The sequence below is a fragment of the Aspergillus clavatus genome, genomic scaffold (genome assembly GCF_000002715.2).
Source record: "Aspergillus clavatus NRRL 1 1099423829736 genomic scaffold, whole genome shotgun sequence".
Classification (NCBI taxonomy): domain Eukaryota; kingdom Fungi; phylum Ascomycota; class Eurotiomycetes; order Eurotiales; family Aspergillaceae; genus Aspergillus; species Aspergillus clavatus.
Genome location: NW_001517111.1, coordinates 682,866 through 705,231, shown reverse-complemented (window position 1 = coordinate 705,231; position 22,366 = coordinate 682,866). Strand labels below are relative to the sequence as shown.

The 22,366-nt window shown below is 51.2% G+C and overlaps 9 protein-coding genes and 3 non-coding genes across 12 annotated transcripts, besides 11 other annotated features; 5 read left to right on the top strand and 7 right to left on the bottom strand.

The window, feature by feature from the left end:
• Nucleotides 1-308: 308 nt before the first annotated feature.
• ACLA_059520 (uncharacterized protein) lies at nucleotides 309-749 on the top strand (the record flags this gene model as incomplete). Its single annotated transcript, XM_001276710.1, has 4 exons — nucleotides 309-323; nucleotides 377-447; nucleotides 510-596; nucleotides 656-749. The coding sequence occupies 4 exons, from the start codon at nucleotides 309-311 to the stop codon at nucleotides 747-749; spliced, it is 267 nt and encodes an 88-aa protein (XP_001276711.1).
• A 1,029-nt stretch (nucleotides 750-1,778) lies between these two features.
• Nucleotides 1,779-2,067, top strand: ACLA_059510 (uncharacterized protein; the record flags this gene model as incomplete). Its single annotated transcript, XM_001276709.1, has 2 exons — nucleotides 1,779-1,937; nucleotides 1,960-2,067. 2 exons carry the CDS (start codon nucleotides 1,779-1,781, stop codon nucleotides 2,065-2,067), a joined length of 267 nt encoding a protein of 88 aa, XP_001276710.1.
• Nucleotides 2,068-2,452: 385 nt separating this feature from the next.
• Nucleotides 2,453-2,490: a microsatellite.
• Nucleotides 2,454-2,490: a microsatellite.
• A 931-nt stretch (nucleotides 2,491-3,421) lies between these two features.
• Nucleotides 3,422-3,456: a microsatellite.
• A 1-nt stretch (nucleotide 3,457) lies between these two features.
• On the top strand, nucleotides 3,458-4,463 carry ACLA_059500 (putative catechol dioxygenase; the record flags this gene model as incomplete). Its single annotated transcript, XM_001276708.1, has 2 exons — nucleotides 3,458-3,708; nucleotides 3,773-4,463. 2 exons carry the CDS (start codon nucleotides 3,458-3,460, stop codon nucleotides 4,461-4,463), a joined length of 942 nt encoding a protein of 313 aa, XP_001276709.1.
• A 163-nt stretch (nucleotides 4,464-4,626) lies between these two features.
• Nucleotides 4,627-4,665: a microsatellite.
• Nucleotides 4,637-4,665: a microsatellite.
• Nucleotides 4,666-5,230: 565 nt separating this feature from the next.
• Nucleotides 5,231-5,857, bottom strand: ACLA_059490 (uncharacterized protein; the record flags this gene model as incomplete). Its single annotated transcript, XM_001276707.1, has 1 exon — nucleotides 5,231-5,857. One exon carries the CDS (start codon nucleotides 5,855-5,857, stop codon nucleotides 5,231-5,233), a length of 627 nt encoding a protein of 208 aa, XP_001276708.1.
• Nucleotides 5,858-7,238: 1,381 nt separating this feature from the next.
• ACLA_059480 lies at nucleotides 7,239-7,312 on the top strand. The gene has a single exon. It is a non-coding gene; the product is annotated as a tRNA-Ile (tRNA).
• Nucleotides 7,313-7,713: 401 nt separating this feature from the next.
• Nucleotides 7,714-8,157, bottom strand: ACLA_059470 (uncharacterized protein; the record flags this gene model as incomplete). The annotated part of the gene is made up of 1 exon (XM_001276706.1): nucleotides 7,714-8,157. The coding sequence occupies one exon, from the start codon at nucleotides 8,155-8,157 to the stop codon at nucleotides 7,714-7,716; it is 444 nt and encodes a 147-aa protein (XP_001276707.1).
• A 1,062-nt stretch (nucleotides 8,158-9,219) lies between these two features.
• Nucleotides 9,220-10,722, bottom strand: ACLA_059460 (glycoside hydrolase family 71 protein; the record flags this gene model as incomplete). The annotated part of the gene is made up of 2 exons (XM_001276705.1): nucleotides 9,220-10,581; nucleotides 10,645-10,722. The coding sequence occupies 2 exons, from the start codon at nucleotides 10,720-10,722 to the stop codon at nucleotides 9,220-9,222; spliced, it is 1,440 nt and encodes a 479-aa protein (XP_001276706.1).
• Nucleotides 10,723-14,694: 3,972 nt separating this feature from the next.
• On the bottom strand, nucleotides 14,695-15,833 carry ACLA_059450 (protoglobin family protein; the record flags this gene model as incomplete). The annotated part of the gene is made up of 3 exons (XM_001276704.1): nucleotides 14,695-15,301; nucleotides 15,390-15,660; nucleotides 15,722-15,833. The coding sequence occupies 3 exons, from the start codon at nucleotides 15,831-15,833 to the stop codon at nucleotides 14,695-14,697; spliced, it is 990 nt and encodes a 329-aa protein (XP_001276705.1).
• A 7-nt stretch (nucleotides 15,834-15,840) lies between these two features.
• Nucleotides 15,841-15,916: a microsatellite.
• Nucleotides 15,857-15,916: a microsatellite.
• A 1,152-nt stretch (nucleotides 15,917-17,068) lies between these two features.
• Nucleotides 17,069-17,098: a microsatellite.
• Nucleotides 17,070-17,098: a microsatellite.
• Nucleotides 17,099-18,052: 954 nt separating this feature from the next.
• Nucleotides 18,053-19,194, top strand: ACLA_059440 (uncharacterized protein; the record flags this gene model as incomplete). Its single annotated transcript, XM_001276703.1, has 6 exons — nucleotides 18,053-18,133; nucleotides 18,176-18,418; nucleotides 18,523-18,574; nucleotides 18,647-18,861; nucleotides 18,902-18,988; nucleotides 19,045-19,194. The coding sequence occupies 6 exons, from the start codon at nucleotides 18,053-18,055 to the stop codon at nucleotides 19,192-19,194; spliced, it is 828 nt and encodes a 275-aa protein (XP_001276704.1).
• A 508-nt stretch (nucleotides 19,195-19,702) lies between these two features.
• Nucleotides 19,703-19,740: a microsatellite.
• A 6-nt stretch (nucleotides 19,741-19,746) lies between these two features.
• ACLA_059430 lies at nucleotides 19,747-19,818 on the bottom strand. Its single transcript has one exon. It is a non-coding gene; the product is annotated as a tRNA-Gly (tRNA).
• A 142-nt stretch (nucleotides 19,819-19,960) lies between these two features.
• On the bottom strand, nucleotides 19,961-21,772 carry ACLA_059420 (glutamate decarboxylase; the record flags this gene model as incomplete). Its single annotated transcript, XM_001276702.1, has 5 exons — nucleotides 19,961-20,072; nucleotides 20,162-20,700; nucleotides 20,772-21,407; nucleotides 21,478-21,505; nucleotides 21,570-21,772. The coding sequence occupies 5 exons, from the start codon at nucleotides 21,770-21,772 to the stop codon at nucleotides 19,961-19,963; spliced, it is 1,518 nt and encodes a 505-aa protein (XP_001276703.1).
• Nucleotides 20,124-20,148: a microsatellite.
• Nucleotides 21,773-22,110: 338 nt separating the features above from the next.
• On the bottom strand, nucleotides 22,111-22,182 carry ACLA_059410. Its single transcript has one exon. It is a non-coding gene; the product is annotated as a tRNA-Gln (tRNA).
• Between the last annotated feature and the right edge of the window lie 184 nt (nucleotides 22,183-22,366).

Below are 22,366 nucleotides of genomic sequence, written 5' to 3'. Positions count from 1 at the left end.
TGCGAAAGATACAACTCCTCCGGTTCAGAACAACATAGCAGACATTGTAGAAATTAATCCAAACTACCTAGGGAATAATCAATTGCAAATCTCCTGATGACTCGTATATGCCCATCTACTATACTCAAAAGATAGACTAGAATACATCATCGCTGGTCGGGGAAACGTCATCCGCAAACTCAGATATGATTTGCCATCGACAAGTCGCCATGCTTCGTTTCCATATAACCACCTAAGGTACTCTGCTTCCAACCAATATTTTCTCGGTGTTTATTGTTCTAGCAGCTCATGATCGAAATACCACCATAATGACCAAAGATCTGGTACGCGCATCCCCCCGTCACTATCATCTCATCCCCCCGATTGACCAATTCAGACTTTCGACATCCGCTACGACAACGAACTCGCCCACGAGTACTATGGCGACGGCCACAAACTAGCAGACAAGTATGACTGACCACCTGAATACCTTAATATTTGCGAAGGCTGTCCACTAAGATCAAAGGCAGGCTTCGTGCCATCTATTCCGGTCAAAACTTGATTATCCCTAATGAATTCGAGTCGACCTTGACCACGCCGCCTATTCATTTTATGTCGTATGTGTCCTCCCGCATGGTGGAACAGGCTTGCCAGTGCTAACAGTGACTTCCGGCAGGGTAACGGGTCCGGATGATGTTGATGTCGATGACTTGAAGAAAGTCGAGGTTCCTCCTGGACTGAACGTAGAGATTCTGGACTTTACCATGTAACCTCTCCAGGTGTAGCTTGAGATCTGTCGATATCATCCCGATTCTATAATGCATCATTGACTGCTTATACTTTGAGTAACATGCTTCTCAGACCCTCCCAAGCGGCGCCATGCACCATTATGGCTATAGATTCCTTATGAATATGGTCGGCCGTTGTGAAAGAAATTATATATATTGTTCTTCTTTACAACGAGCAGCAGAGGGCCTGCAATGCAAAAGACCTACTTCACCCGCGATATAGCAGTCATATATTCGAGGACTCGCGCCAGTCAAGAGAAACACAGGACAGGATATCTATGATCTGACTGTTAAAAGTCTGGAATGTTGATACAAGATGCAAGATGACTTGTTCGCGTGGCAACCTCACCTGCATCCTTTGCTGCAGACTACTCGATGTTCGAGATCTAGTTTACAGCCAGATCTAAGTGGCAGCTTGTGAGCTCAACGCTCGCCGAGTATCGCTGGATTCTTATACTTTCTTCCTCCCGTGCAGAGTTTCCTCTGAATGATACAATGCCTGTCCGTCTATCTGCACGTTTCACCATGACAGTAGCCACAGCCACTCCCAACTCGCTTAAGCCTTCGCTAGTATATCTCACAGATGGTACACTGCATATACCTGATTCCAAAATAAATTATACCGACTGCAGCGGCCCTGGACCGATCTGCTCCTCTGCAACCTTGAACCACTCATCATCCTGCCCCTTCTCCGGTGCCGCTGCGTCTGCCACTCCGATCTGATTACGGGCAGCGGATTGAGCTGCAGGAGATTCAGCACTGCGCCGGGACTTACGAGCAGGGCTATCGCGGCGATTGCCGAGCTGGTTACACTTCAAGGCAGCACACGGCCAAAACTGGTTGTTGCTGTTTCCTCTGCGACCCCAAGAAAATCAACCGCGTCCGGGAATCGCCTCTTCCCTTTTCAAAAAAGACATTCCTACCGCCATTGGACAGGAGTAGGGCTCAGTGGCACGGTCTGAAAACACATCCGAGCCAGCATCTCCCGCCCTTCATGGTATACCCTCTCTCATGCTCTCAGTCTCACGTCTCCTGCTGAGTTCCAGCGGCAAGGTGGATCGTAGGAAACTGTGGCAGGAAGCCGAGGAGCTGACACGGGACATTGTCGAGACGTATTTAGATCACCCAATGTCGCCGGAGAAACCACCATGGACTGAGCAGGAGCACCGGGTACGCGCTCAGTTTACCACAGTTCGCGCTTTGGACGCCGGGGCCATCGGTGTCGACGACGGACTTTTTCGCGGTTGGCGGTGATTCCATCGTCCGTCATGCGTCAGCTCACCTTATGTCGGAACCGTGACCTCGGCCTCTCCATGCTTGCCTTTCTGGTGTACGGGACTGTCGCGCTGTTCTGTGCGCATGCCCGCGTCATTCACCCCCAACCTTCCCCCCCCCCCCAAGACGTGGCAGTCAGACTCGCTGCGGTCCCGTCGTCCCCAGCATCATACAAACAGCAACCTTCCATAGCAGGGTCATAATTATTGATTGGCGGCGGATAGCCGTCGTCAGCTGCAATGTTTTCCTCGGTCCAGTCCTCGGGCTCCCAGCACCGATTGATAAGAATTCTCATACTCCACATCTGATGCAACTAACACACGGGGTTATGAAGTGTCTTGCAGATTGCATGCAAGCAATAAACTAGCTCCTCTACAGTCGACTAGGGAGATTCTAGCCGTCAGCTAGCCAAAAAAAAAAAAAAAAAAAAAAAAAAAAAAAAAAAAAATATGGACTTGATATGTACCCGCTCATTTGATTGCTCCCTAGTCCCTCATTACTATGATCAAGGCAATGGACATTTTCATCCATCTTAAGGCTTAGATCATACTGCAGATACTTCCAGTCCTGCAGCCACTCCGGAAGGCGACTGGGTCGGGAGGAGAACAGTGCGGCCAAAGATGGGTATTTCCTATGATGATATTGCTGCCTGAGATGACGTGCAATATGCAGTGTAACCAGATTTCCTTCCTAGAGGACAGATAATCAGATGATATCAACTGGAAGGTTGTCCCAGGTAGACTCTGGCACTGGAGACTATCAGAACATGGCAGTTTTTCTTAGTGAAGGAAAATACGCCAGTACTTTGTAGTGCCTAGGTAATTACTTCTTTAGGAGAAACAGAAGAGTATGAAGCAATCAGTATCCTTTGCTGCTTATTGGTTGAGACCAATCACGTAGGAAATGATTCTCATTACTCAGCTCCTATATGAATAGACTGAATAGACTGATACACTCCCCCTATTATTCAAGCTTTAGTAAATACAGAGTAGTGATATGAAGATGAAGATGATATTCCCCAGACTCCAACGAAGAAACCCGGGGAAGGATCTTATCCGAACTCTTAGCCGCGGGTAAGTCTTACTCCGGACCAACATCTATCCTTTGGGTTACCGGAGTGAAGGGAAATGAGGAACATGGGACAAATCGTTTGATGCACGCTAGATCAGACGGATACCCCCCTCCCCGAACACATCCAATCCTCTCGGCATGTAGCAACCGTTGCTTGAGGAGGGAGCCGAACGATTTGCCGTATCCTGGATGGCCACCTCCCCGTCTCACTTCCTCGACCATGTATATAGACCAGCCATGGTCTCTGGATTCCTCGATGTATTCCAGACTCCATCTCCCAGACTTCCCAGAACTCTTCCATCCTCCCTCATACACACACACACATATATATATATATACACACCATGTCGTCTCACCGTCAGTTCGATCCCAACTTCACTCCCTATGTGATCAACTCCATGGGCCCCAAGGCTCCCGAGCGCGCTCGTGTGATTTTGGGCTCTCTGATCAAGCACATCCACGACTTCGCGCGCGAGGTCGAACTCACTCCCGCCGAGTGGATGCTCGGCGTGGAGTTCATCAACTCCATCGGCAAGATCAGCACGCCCGTGCGCAACGAGTGCCACCGCATCTGCGATGTGATCGGTCTGGAATCGTAAGTCATGGGCCACCAATCGACCCGTCGATCACCCCCCCCCAAAGAGACTAACGGTGGCTAGCCTCGTCGATGAGATCGCCAACAAGATCGTCACCGAACAGGGGATCTCGCCCACCTCCAACGTCATCTTGGGCCCCTTCTGGTCGCCCAACGCTCCCTTCCGGGCGCTCGGCGACTCCATCATCCAGGACCCCAACCCCAACGGCCAGATCACCTACATGCACGGCAAGCTCACCGACATGGAGACCGGCAAGCCCATCGTCGGCGCCGTGCTGGACATCTGGCAGGCCTCGGCCAACGGCCAGTACGACTTCCAGGACCCCAACCAGAGCGAGAACAACCTGCGCGGCAAGTTCCGGTCCAACGACCAGGGCGACTTCTACTGGTACTGCTACCACCCGACCCCGTACTCGCTGCCCACCGACGGCCCCGCCGGCGTGCTGCTGAACCTCATGGACCGCTCGCCCATGCGGCCCGCCCACATCCACCTCATGATCACCCACCCGGACTACGCCACCGTTATCAACCAGATCTACCCCAGCGACGACCCGCATCTCGCCATCGACTCCGTCTTCGCCGTCAAGGACGATCTCGTCGTCGACTTCAAGCCCAAGACCGATGATCCCAAGGCCCACCTCGACCTCGAGTACAATGTCAAGATGGCGCTGAAGAAGCACCACCCCAACCCGAACTCGGCTCCTCCCGTCTCGTCCTTTGAGCGCTACAACAAGGACCAGAAGAGCAACCTCTAAAAAATTTTTTGCTTTCCCTTTTTTTTTTTTTTTTTTTCCTGCCTGGTGTTGTGAAGCACTATGATATCCCGCGATCTTCTTGTTATAATAGGTGGCGCCGGCGTCGCCAATGCTTCTGATCCCTTTTGACTTGAAGCGGAATCGTCATGCATTGTACAGATTCTATATCTAAATATATAGATATATATATATATATATATATGTTTCTTTTTTATATCCACTCTGTACGATCTGCAGTAGTCACCGTACTATAAATGCTACAGTCTCCATCTTCCCGAATCCAACCGAACCCCGAAGATTTTAATCCCGCGAAGCCTGAGGCCAACATGTCATGTGCAGTCATGTGATGAATATAGAATCAATCACGTGGTGTTTCTCCACCGTGGCCAATCAGATCTCTCTTGCCAGATGGCACATTGTATACTCTTCCACAATTGATCAAGACTACTTGTTTCGTGATCCCCCTAAGATAGTATCATAACCTATGGGTGAGTTCTACACCTGTTAACTCGACACTACTGAACAGCTCCAAAATAGATGCTACCCCTGCTATGTTTCTGAGAAATGGTTTGGATGGTGATGTCATTCAACAGTGAAGCCTAACAGGCACAGAATAGATTCATCCGTTTTCCAGTATAGCCTCACAATCGGCCCATCCTTCATAGACAAGACAGAAACATAACCAAACTCTCTAACCACAAGACAAAACATGCCAATATCAACCTAGTCGCAAAACAGGATAGACAATCTCCAAACATCACATCCCATCAGATCCCCCACACATGAGCCATCACCTCCCGAAAACCAATCCTCTCCGAATCAACATTCACCGTCTTAGCCGGCCAGTGCCTCTTGCCCCCATACACACGCCAGCAACACGGGCACTGGTCCGTGCAATGGCCCAAGTTCCTCACCCTCCGCGTCGCCCTCGGCCGGCTGCAACAACCACAGTCCCTCGCACAACAACCCCCGCGCTCCGCACACTTCTTCCGGTCATGCTTCGACATGAACCACCCGGGATGCTCATGCAGCGCCGCATACGCCCGCTGCAAGGGTCCCCTGAACTTGGTGCTAGTGACCCGCTGCAGCTCGCTAGTCAGTCGCCAGTAGACGCGCTCGAGCTCGTCGATCTCATTCGCGAGGATGCGGAAGGTCTGCAGCTCCTCGTCGGAGAGAGGATGGTGTTTGGCCTGGTGTTCGAGGCACGCGTACTGCTCCTGGATGCGGATCTCCCACTGCACGCACTCTCTGATCTTGTAGTCGAGGCGGATGGCCTGGTGGGTCCAGAATTTGGAATTGCAGTTGCCCAGTTGGAGGTAGTGTTCGGCTAGACGCAGCGCTTGGGCTGTTTTGAAGAAGCCGGCGCGTTCGATTTTTCGTTCGAGCTTGTCCATTGGTATTGGCGGAGGTGGATGTAGAGGTTTTCGATTTGAGAGGTGTGGAGGAGACCCCGGTTGATGTGGTGATCAAGCGCAGGAGAGAAATGTGTTGGTATTCAGATTACTTTGGCAGGTTTGATCAGAAATATGATCTTTTAGCCAGTGCGCAGCGATTGTGGTAGCTGTGGTTGGTAAGTTGGAGAGACACCTCGAGCAGCTCGACCAGGGGCTATATATGCTCATAGTTGAGGGCGCAGGCAGATGCCAGGTTCCCTTCAATGACTCTATCACCACGGCATCTTCCGTTGATTCAGGAGTGAAGATGAAGGTTTCCGTGGTTAAGGAGATTTTCATGCAGGCAGCAATGGAGGAGCATGCATGACAGTGGAAGAATTCACTAGACAGGTCTAAGAATTGTGAAGGGGTGTGAAGGAGTATGTGAATGAGTGTAGAGAAGAGTCCCAGTAAACTGACCCATTGATGTAAGGTGAATTGAGCTTAATGTCCCTGTAGGTCGTACCTACCTCATTCAGAGAGGAGCGGCGTATCTTCTTTCATGAAGAGTCCAGCCCTTGCTCTTGCGACTGAAGACAGTCCATTACTCCACCCTCGACACTAGCTCAAGGAATAGTTATAGCGGCACGGCTGTTTCTTTCTAGGCTCCACGGCTTAATTGACTTTGCCATTCATTCAGATGGTTTGATTAGATCCCTCTGCTATTAACAGCAGCTCCGAGTTTACTTCAGACTGTACATGTGCCGTCTCTCTAGTAAAGAACCATAAGAGACGCAACTCGGTAGATACAATTTAGTGATCATGCTGTTCCAGAAACATATTGCTATTGCTTATTAGTTCAGGCTTCCTTATTGCAGCTAGTCCAATGTTGATGCTGGTGGGCAAACACATAAAGATGTTAGGGAGTTCAGGGCTAAGAGACAATAACATCCGTTTACATGTTCTGTTCTACCTGTCAAGAGTCAAGGAGCATTCGTCCCCATCACCATGATCCATCGACGGTCGACTGCTTCCATAGCAGCGCAATCTCGAAGGATTTTCTATCGATTCTAGAAGATCACACAGGTCGTCATGCTTTGTACCAAATATCCAGTGTTGTTGTTTAATTTAGGGCTAGAGACGATCAGCATAATTAAAGCTACGCTTGGATCAGCGACGAACCATACTGCGCCACATTTGCCTTGGGCGTCAAAATAAGCATTTGGCTTGTAACATGGCGTACATCATCACACGACTGATCAATCTATCATCTATCATTCTCTGTCTTTCTTGATGGGTTCTTCTTCTCATGAATTGCATTGGAATCCATGAGCATATTATTCCATATGGGTACATCTTGCCTTTTCCATTAAACAAAATAAAGCTAAGTTTCTCAACAGCTGGTCTTGTAGCTCAGTTGGTTAGAGCGTGGTGCTAATAACGCCAAGGTCGCGAGTTCGACCCTCGTCGGGACCATCTTTTTTTCTTTTCTTTTCCTTCGTCGGCTTCATACGACGTCTATTCTTTTTCATCTTTTTTTTTAAATAAATCAAGGTGATAAGGGCTAGTTCAACTATAATCTTTAGAGTAAAAGATTACATAGTTGTGTTGTATTATTCTCTATACACGATATATATCCGACAGAAAATCGTCTATATCTATGAGGAAAGATCGCGGTATCATGATTCATAGAGCTGAGATGCCCTGTCGCTAACAGGGACGCTAAAAACGAATCATGGCGAGGGTATAATGCAGAAGGAATGAGTGATGAGTGTCCAAACAGTCGAAAGAGAAGATTCTGGCTCAATAAAACAAAATAAAAAAACAAAAAAAAAAAGATGACAAACCAAGTCGTGATGTCACTCCAGTCCATCACATCACCCAACCATCTGCGTCCTCATGGTCTGTTCCGCCAGCGAACCCAGTTTCCGGCTCGGGACGAACCTGGTATATTTGCGACGTTTGTTTTTGTTGTTGTTATTGTGATTGTGATTGCAGGATGTGACCTGTTCTTGAAGCCCCTTGTTAGAGGCTACGTAGCCGTTCGAGGGCGTGCGGGTTGGCCCGTGGATGTCTGGATGAGAGAGGGCCGAAACACGGCATCGCAGCGCCATAGCCCGCATGGCCGCAGCAACGGAGTGTCGGATGACGGAGGAGGAGTTCTCCATTGCTTTTGGTTTTGATCTTGGTGTGCGTGTGGATGTGTGGCGAGAGCTGGATGTGGACGAAGAGATAGAGAGAGTATCTGCATCCTCGTCGTCGTCCTCGTCGAAACGGAAGGTCGTCGCGCGGCTGCGGATCGTATCGTGGGCCTCCTCCATGGATCGCCGGAGGAGAGACTGGTGGGCCACGCAGCGGCGCAGATCAGGGTTGTGGCCCGCGACCTCCTGTCTCAGCTTGTCGCGCGAGATAATGGCGATGCGGCAGGGGAGTAAGGAGATGCTTTGGCGGGCGATGGGGGGATGCGCGTGTTTAGACGGGAGGCATGGTGGGAGAGGATGGAGGCAGATGGGAGAGTCTCGAGTGGCACGGACATGTTTCGCCGTCAGGCTTGAGGACACCGCATTGAAGTCTACTTGATTCTTTGATCTGATGGAGCTGAGTGGTTTGGCTTCCCTTGGTGGTTCTTGATGAGGTACTTATATGGTGATGTTCTTCGAGAAGTAGAGCTTGGAGCTGGGGGGTTCTCACAGCCCAAAGGGGAAGTCTATGGACACCGAGGATTCGGCCGAAGCGTATAGCATCCTGATTTGCTGGGAAGAAGATCAAGGGCCAGTCGGGTTCGAGACTTTTCCTCTTGGCTCAAGGGATAAAGACACATGGGAGAGGAACGGCTGGGTTTGTCCGTAGTGGCGAAGGGGAGTGGGACCTGGATTGTATCATGGACGTGGCGGGAGACGCCAGTTTTGACTAATTGAGGTGTGCAGCTCCCATGGTACTACAGTATCTTTGATCAATCACCATCGATCTGGCGGACGGACATGCCGAGTGCTTCTGCTCTAGATGTACGGATTCTGTGCTTGCTCAGCACTCGAGCTGCTCCTGGTGAGTTTGTGGATGGGCATTTCCGATGATCCACCGGTCTCGACGTAACTAACTTTTGCTGATGCTGGTAGTTCCGAGGTTTCCATGCCCTGTTATTTGCATCACGATAGGTCTATTGAATCATCTATCCGTGGGATGGTGGCCATGTCCTGAACCTACTCGGATGTACCCGCAGGGAGGCTTCATTAAGATATTTCATTCCATCAAACAAAAGGATCTAACATGCGCCTTGAAGCTATTCATAACTCTATAGTCATACTTAGTAAATACTTGTAGGTGTTTCACCGGGGGATCTCCGCCGGTCTCTCGACGTATTCTCGGACACTCGTGATATCATTTTACAACCATGCCCACAGCACCATCCCCAGCAACAAGGCCATTGTCGGTCTCGACGTCGACGGGCTACTCGATTTCTTGGGAGAGGAATCCGAGGAATTGCCGGAAGTCTTGTCCTCCGCCATCGCACTCCCCACCCATGCATTCCAGTTGTTGAAGCCCCCGTTCGCCTTGCAGTCGGTCGTGATCGACTTGCCCTTCATCTCCGCGATCGTCTTGTCAGATCGCGAGATGGTGACGATGACTTCACCCGTCTCGCCGTCCAGGGGCACACTCCCGTAATACATCCCTTCATCTTCATCGGGGGTATCCGTCCAGCTCCCCTTCGTCTCCTTGCCCCCGATACTCACCCTCACATCTGCCGGTGACTCCAGCAGCGCCGTGTAGAAGATGTGGTCCTGGAAGATCGTCTCGGGGCTCGACGCAGTTTTCCCCTTCCCGGACTCATCGCCGGCAGTGGTGTTCCCGCTCGAACACGCCGAGCCAGGGTTCACACGATACCACGCGACAACCCCCTCACTCTCCAAGCTCGCATCCTCGCCCCCACTCTTATACAGGTCAATCATATACGGCAGAAACGCCCGCCAGCCGTCATGCGGCATGTCCTCGGCGTAATTGAACGGCGCGTGGCCAATGCTGAAGATCCCCAGGTCATCCTCATGCATGGGGCCGATGTAGTGTGACTCGCCGTAGTCGTTCCACGTGATGATCTCGACGTACTCCGGGTCGATGTCCAGCACCTGCTGCCAGCGGTTGTACCAGAGCTCGTCGCCGCGCCAGGCCCAGTTCTTCTTGAACTTGGGCAGGTTGGTGTAGAACCACGGCGAGACGGGCATGATGTACGGCCGGCCGGCGAGGGCATCGACGTAGGCCTCGTCGACGGAGGTGTTCATGGCGTGGGCGCCGGCCGGCCAGGCGGTCCAGCTCATGAGGCCGTCGATGACGGGTGAGGCCGCGGCGGCTTTGATGCCCAGCGACGTCCAGTCCGGCAGGAAGAAGAACTCGGACTGTGTGTTGTTGCGTACGTTGCGCCAGAGGCTGGCGTTCTGACCGCCCTCGAAGGTCGAGACGAGGGGTTTGTCGCCGCGGTGGCGGTAGTAGGCGGTGCCGGTGACATAGTTGTCGATGACATGGATGATCTCGTTGGCGGGCCACTTGGGGTCCTGGCCCATGTCGAAGGAGAGGAACATGCTGAAGTTATGGCGGTGGGCCACGGTGAAGGCATCGTTGAGGAGGTCGAGGTAGTTGTGCAGCCCGTAGCCGATGTTCAGGGCGAAGGCGTCGATGTGCGCTTCCTGCGCGATTTTGATGTCGTTGGCCCATGTATCTTGCGTGAAGTTGGCGGCGTTGGCTACCTTTTCTGGCTGGTTAGCATAGGCTTTTGAAATAAGCGATGAGGGGGAGGGGGGGGGAGTGGAGAGATGTACCATGAAGTGGGCAAAGACGGCTCTGGCCTGCGCATGGCCGGCGGCGCAGAACAGCCCGAGTAACGGCGACAACTTCATTGTCGCTGAGTGCTTTCCACTGTGGTGTGGTCTCCAGCAGGGATATCCGGATGTCCGAGGTTTAAGAAGGATGGAAGGGAGAGCGAGGGAGAGACATCAGCCTCCACTGACCTCACCTCTCCAGAGCCTGATCAGGCCGTGGTCTCCATTCGACGGATTCATTATCTCCAGGTCGCTTAAAGAAATATCGTGTAGATTTGAGCGGTGAGGCCGGGTATGGCAAAGGAATTCAGGCCGATCATATTCGTCCAGCGCCATCCTTAGCCGTTGTCGACGAGACATTATCAGTGGCCGGTCAGAGTCCGTTAGGCCAGCAAACGCATACACTGCCATCCCTTTCTGCGGCAACTGAGACTGACAGATGCATCAAGGTTTGGTGGCTGCGTCTTCCGTTAGCTATTCATGCACTGGGTTGAGTTTTCCGAGTTGTTCGATGCTGAGTTGGATGTATCACTTCGATATCCGAGCTTCCCTTGCGTTATGCTTACCCACTAAGAACCCTACGCTCGTTAGAATTTACCCTATCCTTCAAACTGTTCTTTATCTTCTCCGTGGGCTTACTGTGTTCCTAGAATAGCCTGCACTGAATCACTTTATCTCGCTATGTCCTTTTTCTCCCGTTTTGCCTCAGCAATTCCTCCGTCGTTCAATGAAGACGGCGAATTCGGTGCCACTGGCCTACCACCTATGTACATGTCATGCTGACTCCCACATCATTCAGACGTGTTCGCTCTTGCTTCTCTCCTGGCACTCAAATGTGCGTCTTGGGCACGAGAGCCGCAATCTAGGCCGTTCGCCTGAGACTCAGTAACCATGTCAGTCGGACCCTTCACGGCCATCAAAACCTTCCGGGCTCTTATATTCAAATATACCAAGGATACCGCCCCGCTGTTGCTATTTGCGTCTTTTTTGTCTCACCTGTTCTATTTTCGTATGGCTCCGGCTCCTTCCGGCCACTGAGCAATTTTCCAAGACCGCCGTATACGAGCTTGGCCAGTTATCCTTGTATTGGGGATTCTTGAGCGTGGTGTGAACTTTGGGTTTGTCAGAGGCTCGTATGGCGTGAGACCACGCGGCACGCCTCTTGTGGCAGCGGCAACAGACGTTATCAGAGACATTACCATGCGCTGTCTCTGTTTGTTTCCATGCGCGGAGGGTCCGACCGACTGTGGCTGACCCAGAGACCTGGGTCATGATCTGGCGAGTATAAAAGACAGGAATATTGGGTTGCCAACGGCTACTGATTCTTGGAAATGCAGCGGTATGCTCATGTAGCAACAGTGACGGTGTTGGTGCCAGAATTTTGTCGTGACGTGAGTTGCAAGGATTGATATCTGGCAAATCAGATTAGATTAGACTCGCTAACGGCTAAGTCGATCTATGTCCCTACTCCTTGGATTTCAAATCGCACAGAGGGCTGAGAGGGATACGGGTTTGGACTGAGAGTTTGAGACAAGTCTGGATTTCCTATTGGGCGTCAGGGTCTTCCCAAGTTCCCAGAGAGACGGCCTCAGCCTCGTTTCCGTAGTAGCTGAAACGCAGTGTCAGTATTGGCTGATCCAAGGCCAATGTCTCACTAATCAACTCGACGCCTTCAAAGCACTCGCATTTCTTAGAGCCTCGCGCATCACCACATAAGTCGGCCTACTGCATGTTTCATTCCCAGCCTATAAATAACAAATATCAGAATGGATCACCTTGTTCCTTCCTCGAGGATTATTCTCATCATAACGGCTCAAAGTCCCTGCCTGATTACCCATCAACTATGATGGAGGAGATTTCCACGGCTACCCCGAACGTCAGGGCTGGGGCACTCAAACCCTCGCCGAATAATGACAGGCCATATTTAGCCTATTATATTTCTTACCCAGACCGTTGAGATATCTTGGCATTTGCTATGGACGATACGGACAAGCCCCCGCATGATGATCTTATTAACCACCGCTTCGAAGGACTCCATGGAGCGCCGACTAAGAAACATACATCGAGCAGATGAGCTGCTTGAAGCTCTTTGCCTTTGACGAGGAATGAACGCAGAAGAGGACAGTAGGCTAGCATTGCACGCAGCCACGACGTCTCTAGACGTTCCTCATACTGAAAACAGCCCCCGGATTCCATCACCGGCGGGTGATTCTATCGGAATGTCTCCTCGGAGAGATGGCGCTATCGTACATCTAGAGCTACGAGCTACAGGCACATAGAAAATTATATCTCAATCTTGCCGCAGCAGTCAGTTTGCGGGCTGCTGGGCCACAACGGCTGGCGTCCGTCGGATATCTTGCCGATGATGGAAAGAGTTTAACGCGGCAGGATGTCTGTTGATGAATGCATCGGGAGCGACCGTCCCCAGATCAAGGGCTCTGGCCAACTGTCACCCGGCGGGAAGCCCCAGATGCATGCAAACCTACTGTCGCTTTTGGAATCTGGGGGAAAGTACCTACACCACAAGAGCTGCTCGGGACGTTGTGCCAGAGCTGGGTACCTTGCCCCAATTCTATTTCTGTTCTATCCTCACTCTTATCTACATCCTCGAGTATTAAATATACTTATAAAGCCGCAGCAGATAACAACGTCGTTCTATTAAACCAATCCCTCGCACTTATCCTCCCAAGTAGAAGCAGGGACCTATAATCAGCTTCGTACAGGATGGTACAATCTATATTCAATGAGGGTAGTCTGTGGTACTGTTGGCCCGGCATCAGAGCAACAGGGATAACACTCTCTTCATGGCCTGCCTCAATCTATCAAAAGATATCCATGTTAGGGATTAGAGGGTGTGGCGCGATCGATGTTACTTTATTTGCAACCAAGCCAGCAAATCCACAATTCCTGACTGAGCATGCGATGAAGAAACAAAGTCTCAGAAACTACCTGGAGTACATGGCCATGGATCGTCGCCAGTCACTTTGTGGCTGAGAAGCTTGTTCAAAGGGCTCGAGCGCACGGCTTACCCACTGGCACTATGACATCTCGGTATGGGTTTCTTAATTGGTCCCAGCAAGAAATCTCTGACACCTGTTGGAGTGAGAGGTCCCTGGTATTCTTCTGTTCACTCGGAAATGGAGGTTCCTTCATTATGGTCTTGATCAGGGGGAAGAGGTCCTAATGCACGTAGTATAGGGGGATATTGCTCACTAATTCTGCTTATACACCCTGTAGAATATATTTTTATTTCAACGATATACCGGTTAACCCATACTACTCCGTATATATTGATGTTTTCATTCAGTAATCACTATATCCGTGGTATATGAAGTTAAGACTGAACACCAGCATGGTTTACTGCGCCAACCCCCGTTTAGTGATGTTTATTGGGCAACTCAACCTAGGGCAATCATCCGTGATGATGCACTAGTGTTGGAGCATGACATTCGTGAGTGGTTAGGTATCAATGGCGTCCTATCAAGAGGGACATGCTCAGTGCAGCTTTGGTCTGCCCTTCAGACTTCCTTCGCCGAGTCGCTGTTCGAGGGTACGGTATCACACCAAGGAAGGAATTGGCTGAGTTGGGCTTCAACGCATCGGAGACACGTCTACAAGAACTACTGTTAATAATGCAGCAGTAGATGCGGGGGGGGGGGGGGAATAAAAAAAAAAAAAATCAAAAACTAGGTCTAGTGAGCTCGGGTCATGGACACCTATCAAGTCGTGGGATTACCGAGATATTGCACGCCTGATTCTAACATGGACTGGATTAGTGGATGAAGGACTGTACATCAGGAATGGACAAAAACTGTCATGCAAAAAATCCGAGCGAGAAGCAAGACCGGTATATACTCTCTGAGATACTTGTCGTTTCTGGTTGAAGGTCCACCTCTGCTTGTCGTATTTCTTGGGGCCTGCCAACCGGGTTGACAAGAAGTCCGTCGATCTGGGACTGGATTCAAACGGGTGGTGATTATCATTAATATTGTTCATTCTCGCATCTGACAGCCTCATCGGCCAGGGATCTACCCATGACAGTTCCTCGTCTCATTGCGTTCGGTATCCGAGGCCTTTCGATTTCCCCCCTTTCCCACTCGACCAGATCTTCGTCTCGTATGTCTGCGAGTGCTCCGCTTTGAACGGCGACACGAAGACTGGGATCACCCCGGGGTTCTTGAGTGGCACCCGGGAACTACTAGAGATGGAGGCCGTATCGGAGGAAGCGGTGGTAGTAGTGGTGGAGCTCACGCGCCCGAAACTCATCGGGGAAGCCGGTGTGTCGTCCGCAGATGCCGGCCGGGAGTTGTTGGAGCTGCGAATGGACAGATGCGAGACGCTTTTCTGGTCGGAGACGGCCGAGGCGACCTCCTCCCTCTCAGAAACCGCGGGTTCGGGCTTGGGTATCTCTTCCCCGTTCGAAAACTCTTCCAGATATTCCTCGCCGTCGCGGATGTGACACCTGGCGATCAGATCGTTCTGGATACAGAGGATCTTGCTGAGAGAGCGGACCAATGCGAACTTGAAGGCGACGGTCATCTCCTCATGCAGGAAAATCGTCTCGAGAAGCAGCTCTTTCAAGTACCCGAGACAGGCATTCATGTGGATATACTCGATCGTCAAAGGGTGCAATAAGATTTTCCCCGTGTGCATCGTCCTGTTCCATAGACAAATGGAGTGATCAGTTGGCCCGCGCTGATAGTCCCAAAGCGCCAGAAAGGGGGGAAAGAAAAAAGGACACATACCCGACTTTCTCCAGGTACTGCCAGTACTCGATCTGGCTGGGGTCCGAGAAGAAGCGCGTCAAATACCACTTCCAGAAGATCTTGCGCCGTTGGACATGCGGGCTATCGATGGTAAAGTAATCGTCGACCTGGACCTCGGAGCTTGTACTTCGCGTACGCAGGGCGCGCGCCGTGATGTCGAACTCGAGCATTTTCTCGTAGAGGCGATGTGTCAGGCCTGGGATGGCGGCTTTGAGGTATCTCGCGCCCTTGTTGAAGGTTGTAATGTCATCTGCATGGCGTTCAAACAGTCAGTTGAGATCTCAGCTGGCTTTTCCGAGCTCGCAGCGAACCTCGAGTGAAATTTATAAACGCCTGGATGTACGCCATGCGTTTTGGGAAGCTCGTGTACAGATCTTTGCGTCGCGCATGTTGGATATTCGGGATGTGATCGGAAAAGGGCATCTTTGTTTCTTTCTTTCTTTCGCTCTCGCTCTCTGTCTCTGTCTCTCTGTCTGTCTCTCTGTCTCTGTCTCTCTCTCTCTCTCAAGGGAATTGACAAAGGATCCAGGTGTTTTTTTTTTCTGTGTGTCCACGAGGCTTTACGGATTGTCAGTGCCAGCGAAGTGCATGCGTCAGCATACTCTCAGAATTATTATATTCGATAGGATCGGTCGGGGCCGTGATCGAAGGCGAATATATTTCCTGTGCCGTTCCTCTGACAGTGGGTCTCCTCTCTTTTAGGACCTGTTGGGTCTCAAGGAAAAACCGGCCGAATAGACTTAAGGAATAGATGGGTTAACTATGGTCTGACTGTCACTCTGTCAGTAGTTACTCAGCGGGTCAATTGCTGGAGCAGCAGAAATAGGATTAAATTTTCCACATGCGAGCAGTCTGTCGACGGTTCAGGAATCAGGACACGCGCATAATGTACCTAGAGGCATGACAGCCAAGATCGCGTAGAACCATTGGAAACCGAGATTCCTGCTTCCTGCGTGATCTCCCCCCGGTTGTGGTGAAATTCGATGCAAACGAGGCCCCCCCCCCCCCCGAGTGGAGACCGGTGCTAATCTCTGGATAGTGGACACTGGACACAGATCTAGGATTGGAGATGAAGTGCCTCATTGGTCCCATCTACTCCCGCCGGACACGATCTTTTGGGCCGTCTCGTGGACTAAGGACGCATGGAGGTGATGCAACACCCAATGAACAAGCAGGTGGCGGCCTGAATAAATTGGATTAGATTAACGGCTTCCTTAGCAGTTGACCCCGGATCCACTGAGCAATTCCTGCCGTCGAACCAGACTTTCTGGTTGCGACTGATTTCAGCTACGCCGGCAGCAGATTCCAGGGATTCCCATGGATCAGAGCAAGTCGACTCGGGATACACATGGTAGAAATGGCATGATCTCGGGTCTTCATCCTTTGCCCTCTCAGCCGTCTGCCAGCAACATGGCAATCCCCCATAGCAGAGACAGCAACATCGGTCATGGACTTCTTCGGTGGGAGAGATATAGAGTCCTTGTGAACTACATTGTACCTCGTCAGGCACTCATGTTACTATACTACTCGGCAGCCCGGGACTTGGAACTTTGGAAGAGAGGTTAACCCCCACAGAATCGCGATCTTCTTGGACAGCCAACTAACTAGTTACCAGAGAACCGATCCTGCCGTCCACGACCCAGGCCTTAGCGACCTTTAAAAAAAAAAAAAAAAAAAAAAAAAAAAAAGTTGATAAGCAGACAGCCAAAGCGGGACACAAAGCTGAAAGGAACAGAAGCTAGATATGCAAGAGCACGGTGATAGATTGATAGTGCCATAGTGGCCTGGCTGGCTGGCTGTGAAACCTCTCTTGATCTGATCTACGGGCTGGCCGATGGCCTGGTACAGTGGTACTGGTACTCGGTAACCTGGTGCTCCGTACGGAGTACTCCGTCGAGCGTAGACTGTAGACCCGTCAGGATCCGGTACCCCTGCTGTGCTAAGTCGAGCTAACCCTGTTTCTGAGGCCCGAGGCAAGCCCATTTGACCCTCATCTTTCCCGGCTGGAAAAGGATTCAGCCAAATTTTGCTCTCCACCCGAGGTCGAAGGGCACGTGCTGTTCCTAGTTCTACTCTACCTAGCTAGTAGTCAACTAGTAGTAGATAGTAGATACTATTTGCCATGGGCCCATGATAGTGGTTACGCTTTGCCCCCTGTATAGGCATAATATAGTCAATTCCCAGCGAGGAATTAGTTCCGTGTTGGACCCGAGCCCAACAGCACATAACTACGTGATGCTGACATGCTATATTGCTATCCTTTTAGTGTTCGTCCTCTCCGTCAGCTAAAGGATTCATATCAAGCTAGAACATGCGAGGACGATCCTTTAGTTGACAGCAAGACATGATGATCCCAGTGGAAAAAGGAGTCCTCGTCTCCATTCCCTTTCTTGTCCTCGCTCCTCTGCTCTGGAAATAAAGCCATGAAGAAATATGATTGTCCAGATGTCTGACTCTGGCATGGGCCCTTGTGGGGCGCTGCTCGTCGCACTGCATTCCTGCACAGACCACCTCCTTCTGGAGTTCAGTCACAGCCTCACAGAGAGGGAGAACTGGGTCGGTTATTCGGTTTGGAAGTAGACCAGTCCATACTCCCTAGTCATGTTCGACTGTTGTAACCTGCATCGGGAGGGCGATCCAGCATGGCCCCCAAGTCTCGCGTGCTCCTGATCGGCGCTGGAGGAGTCGGCACCATCGCTGCACTCAATCTGGAGCGCGGGGGGGTTGGCCGAAGTGACCTGCGTCCTGCGATCCAATTATGAAAGTGTGGTGGCCAGGGGATACGAGATTCTATCCCTGTGAACACGGCCATCTTCGCCATTGGCGGGCCGACCGCCGGTAATCTGTCAACCATTCTATTCCAACAAATTCAATATGATGGGCCTAATTCGCATCCCATCCCAGTCTTAAATGCTGTCCCCCATGTGGCGCCTGACGAGAAGCGCCAGTTTTTCCGACTACATCGTGTGCAACCACCAAGAACATCCCCGACGTCGGCCCCTCAATCTGTGAGATCGTTGCACACCAGCACTGACTCCCGGCGTTACCACGATTGTCCTCATCCAAAACGGGCTGAACATCGAGAAAACCATTCCTGGCTCGTTTCCCGCAGAACGCCATCCTCGCTGGCGTGAGCATCATCGACGCCCACGAGATCGCCCCGGGTGGGGGTTGATCGAGCAGAAGGAGAAACGACCACCTGCGCATCAGCACGTTCTGCAATGATCTTCTCGCAGCGGATATCCAGCGCGAGGCTGCGGAGCGATTCGTACGTCTCTACGGTGCAGGCGGCAAGACGGATGTCCGCTACGAGTCGGACTGGAAGCGCGGTCGCTGGAGAAAGCTGGTCTTCAATGCAACCGTTCAATCCCATATGTGCTCTGACGAGCGCGAACACGGGCCATCTACGAGTCTCCGGCAGGGCTCTGGATTCCTTGGTTATCCCCGCGATGTAGGAGGTGGTCAACACTGCTCGCGCTGCGGGAGTCGAGCTCCCCGGGGATGTCATCGAGACGACGATCCGCATGTATCCGAGCGAGAGCCAGATTTGCCCTAGCATGCAGGAAGATATGGAAAGGGTATGTGTTGTGTGAAATGGCCTCGAGATGAGATCCAGAGAACTGACCAGTTCCAGGGCAATCTTCTCGAACATGAGAACCTTTTCGGGGAGGTGGTCCGCGAGGCCCAGAGACGAAGTGTCCCCACGCCTATTCTATCCGTGCTGTATGAACTCTGCTCGGCTGTTCAGTGGAGGGTACAGAACGAGAGCAAGCATCGTCGATAGAACATTTAGTGTATACCAGTAGGTAGTCTAGACTCTACGCCTTTACTGAGCAGTTGACTGTATCTCAGGAAGACCCTGTGCAAAGCGCCCTCAGAGTCATCAAGAAAGCCAGTTATCTTGATTCCTTGAAATCTTCTCCATTATTTCATAGAAAAAACAAGATACTTCACTGTTGGCCTCCGGATAGCTTCATGTGTGATTTATGGTATTCTATAAGCCAGTCAGGTGCCTCAGGGGATATGTATGATCACTACGACAACTACTCTTTCCTTGTTATGATATTATGGCTTTTATCAGCTGACTGATATTCTATTCTCTCTTAAATAAGCTGAGAATGTGTTTCAAAAATGGATCCTTTTTGATTACTTGGAGGCGCCACTAGGGGGGGAGTATACTACTTCCAGCCAGTCTTACAGTGCAGTGAGAAAATGGCCAGAACACCTCTATTTTGTCCGATGTCCATATGCATTGACACGGACTTGATTCAAATGAAACTACTACGTAAGTCAAAAAAAAAAAAAAAAAGAAAAGACAAAAAAAAGAAAAGATTAGTGCGTTAGCTGGGAGTCGAACCCAGATCTATTGCTTGGAAGGCAATAATGCTAACCGCTACACCACTAACGCCGGATGTGGCAAATTCTTCCCAACTTAGACTTACAATCGTGGAAAACGGTATTGGAAGCCAATTATGCTTTAATTACTATCCATATATGTAACGTCCTCCATGCGTGATAGAGGGAAAATCACAACACCTCACCCAGCATCTCTAGCAGATCGCATGCGTCTTACCCGTCTTGCCCTGCAGCGAGTGCTTCTCATTCTGATAAACCGGGGCGGCCTGGCGATCAACCAACGGCTTATTCTGGTGTGCCGCGCGTCTAAAGATGAAGAAAATCAAGGGTCAGCCCAACACACACTCCGCAGTCGAGAGAGAAAGAAGAAGAAGAAGAAGAAAGATCCAACATACTCCATGTACTTCTGGATCATCTGCGCGTCCATGTCGTCCAGCGACTTCATCGCCATCTTGATATCCGCAATCAGCGCCTCGCACCGGTTCATGCTGAAGTCATCCCGCAGCACCACGCGCATCATCTTGAGGTTATTCGCCTTCGGCGCCATCGTGTACGCGGGAACAATCCACCCGCGCTGCCGCAGGACGTGCGCCAGGGCGTACTCATCATACAGCCTGTCCTCGTTGGGCGGTAGCCGGTACGCGACCAGCGGGAGGTTGTTGCCGCCGCTGTCGCTCATGATGATGAAGCCGAGGTTGGTGAGCTCGGCGGCGAGGTGGTCTGCGATGCGGGAGAGGGTGTTCATGATGGCGCGGTAGCCGTGCTTGCCGAGCCGGAGGAGCTGGTAGTACTGGCCGATGATGTTGGCGGCGCCTTTGGAGAAGTTGAGGGTGAAGGTTGCTTGTTCGGAGCCGAGGTAGTTGACGTTGAAGACGAGGTCTTGCGGGAGGTATTCGGTGGAGCGCCAGAAGACCCAGCCGATGCCGGGGTAGACCTGTGAGTGTTTAGATGGGGGGAATCATTCCGGGGTGAGGGGGGAGGCATGGGGCAGGGAAGCGATCGCACCAGTCCGTATTTGTGGCCGGAGATATTGATGGACACGACCTTGGGCAACTGAAAGTCCCATTTCAGCGACGGGTTGACGAACGGCGCCACGAACCCGCCGCTGGCAGCGTCCACATGGATCGGGCAGTCGATGTTCCGTTCAGTCAACAGATCGTTGATCGCCTTGACATCCTCGTACTGGCCGGTATACGTCGTGCCGAGGATGGTGCAGATGCCAATGGTATTCTCATCCACCATATCCACTGCTTCCTGCGGGTCGATCACAAACCGGGTCTCCGTGCAGTAGACATATTTCTCCTCGACGTCGAAATACCGCGCCGCCTTCTCCCAGCAGACATGCACGGCCGTGTTCATGATGAGGTTCGGCCGCGAGGCATCCTTCCCTTCGGCCTTGCGGCGGTTCTGCCAGCGGCGCTTCATCGCCAGCGTCGCCAGCATGATGGCCTCGGAGGAGCCGATGGTGGATGTGCCAATGGCGTCTTGGGCATCCGGCCCGTCGGCCGTGGTGGGCGCGTGCAGCAGCTCCGCGATCATGTTGACGCAGCGGTTCTGGATCTCGGAGGTTTGCGGGTACTCCTCGAAGTCGATGAAGTTCTTGCTGAGGGCGTCGGTCATGAGGTTCTGGACTTCGTCTTCCTGGGTGCTGTTAGTGCTTCCTTCGTCTCGGGATCGTCATCTCCCATCGGTAGCCAGTAGCGAAACTCACCATGTAGGTCGTGACAAAGCTTGCCAAGCTGCGACGGTCAATCAATCAATCAGCACATATCTATCACTGGATCCTGGTTTCCAGGCACGTACTTTAGCATTGGATTCCCGTCCAGACTCAGCTCATCCTTGACAAGCCTGTACACCACCTCCGGGGGCATCTCCTTCTCGGCCATCTGGTGCCGCGGCAGGTCTTCGACAGCGAACCGCGTCCCGTAGACGAAATCGGTCACATCCTTTGTGTTTGCATGGCGGCGCGGGGTGGTGCGCTTCTGGACTCGACTGAGGTGCACCATTTTTGATTTCTAGGAGTTGGTGATTATACTCTTGAGAGGCGAATGGTAGTAGCCACGTTCTGGGTATCTGGATTTATATAACATGGTACATGATGGCAGTTTGACAGGTCGTATTGACTTGTATGGATGACCTCACGACTGTGGTATGCTGGTCATAGTGGTGATCGGTGGAGGGTGTGTCAGGTACAAAGGACTTAACCTTGGGAATGAAACAAGGCGTACATCATACTACTTTTTAGCGAGATAAGATCAAATGCAATAATAGATGAGATTGATGAGAGATGATATACGTAGGGAGGTGAAAAAAAAAAAAGAAAAACCAAAAAAGAAATCAAGTGAGGTCGTGCTCGGAATCGAACCAAGATTGCCAGAATCAGAATCTGGAGTGATAACCATTACACTACACAACCCTGCTTGTTGAAGAAGACAACATTGTAAGAACCTATATACAGCAACCAGACTGTTCATTAAACCTTCACGTTTTTATCTTTCTAGCAGGTTTTTGAGCTTCAGGATTGAGGTGAGTTTATTTATCATATCTAAATTTGACCTGCTTTATGGGATTTGTTAAATACAGGTGCTTTAGCTAAGTTT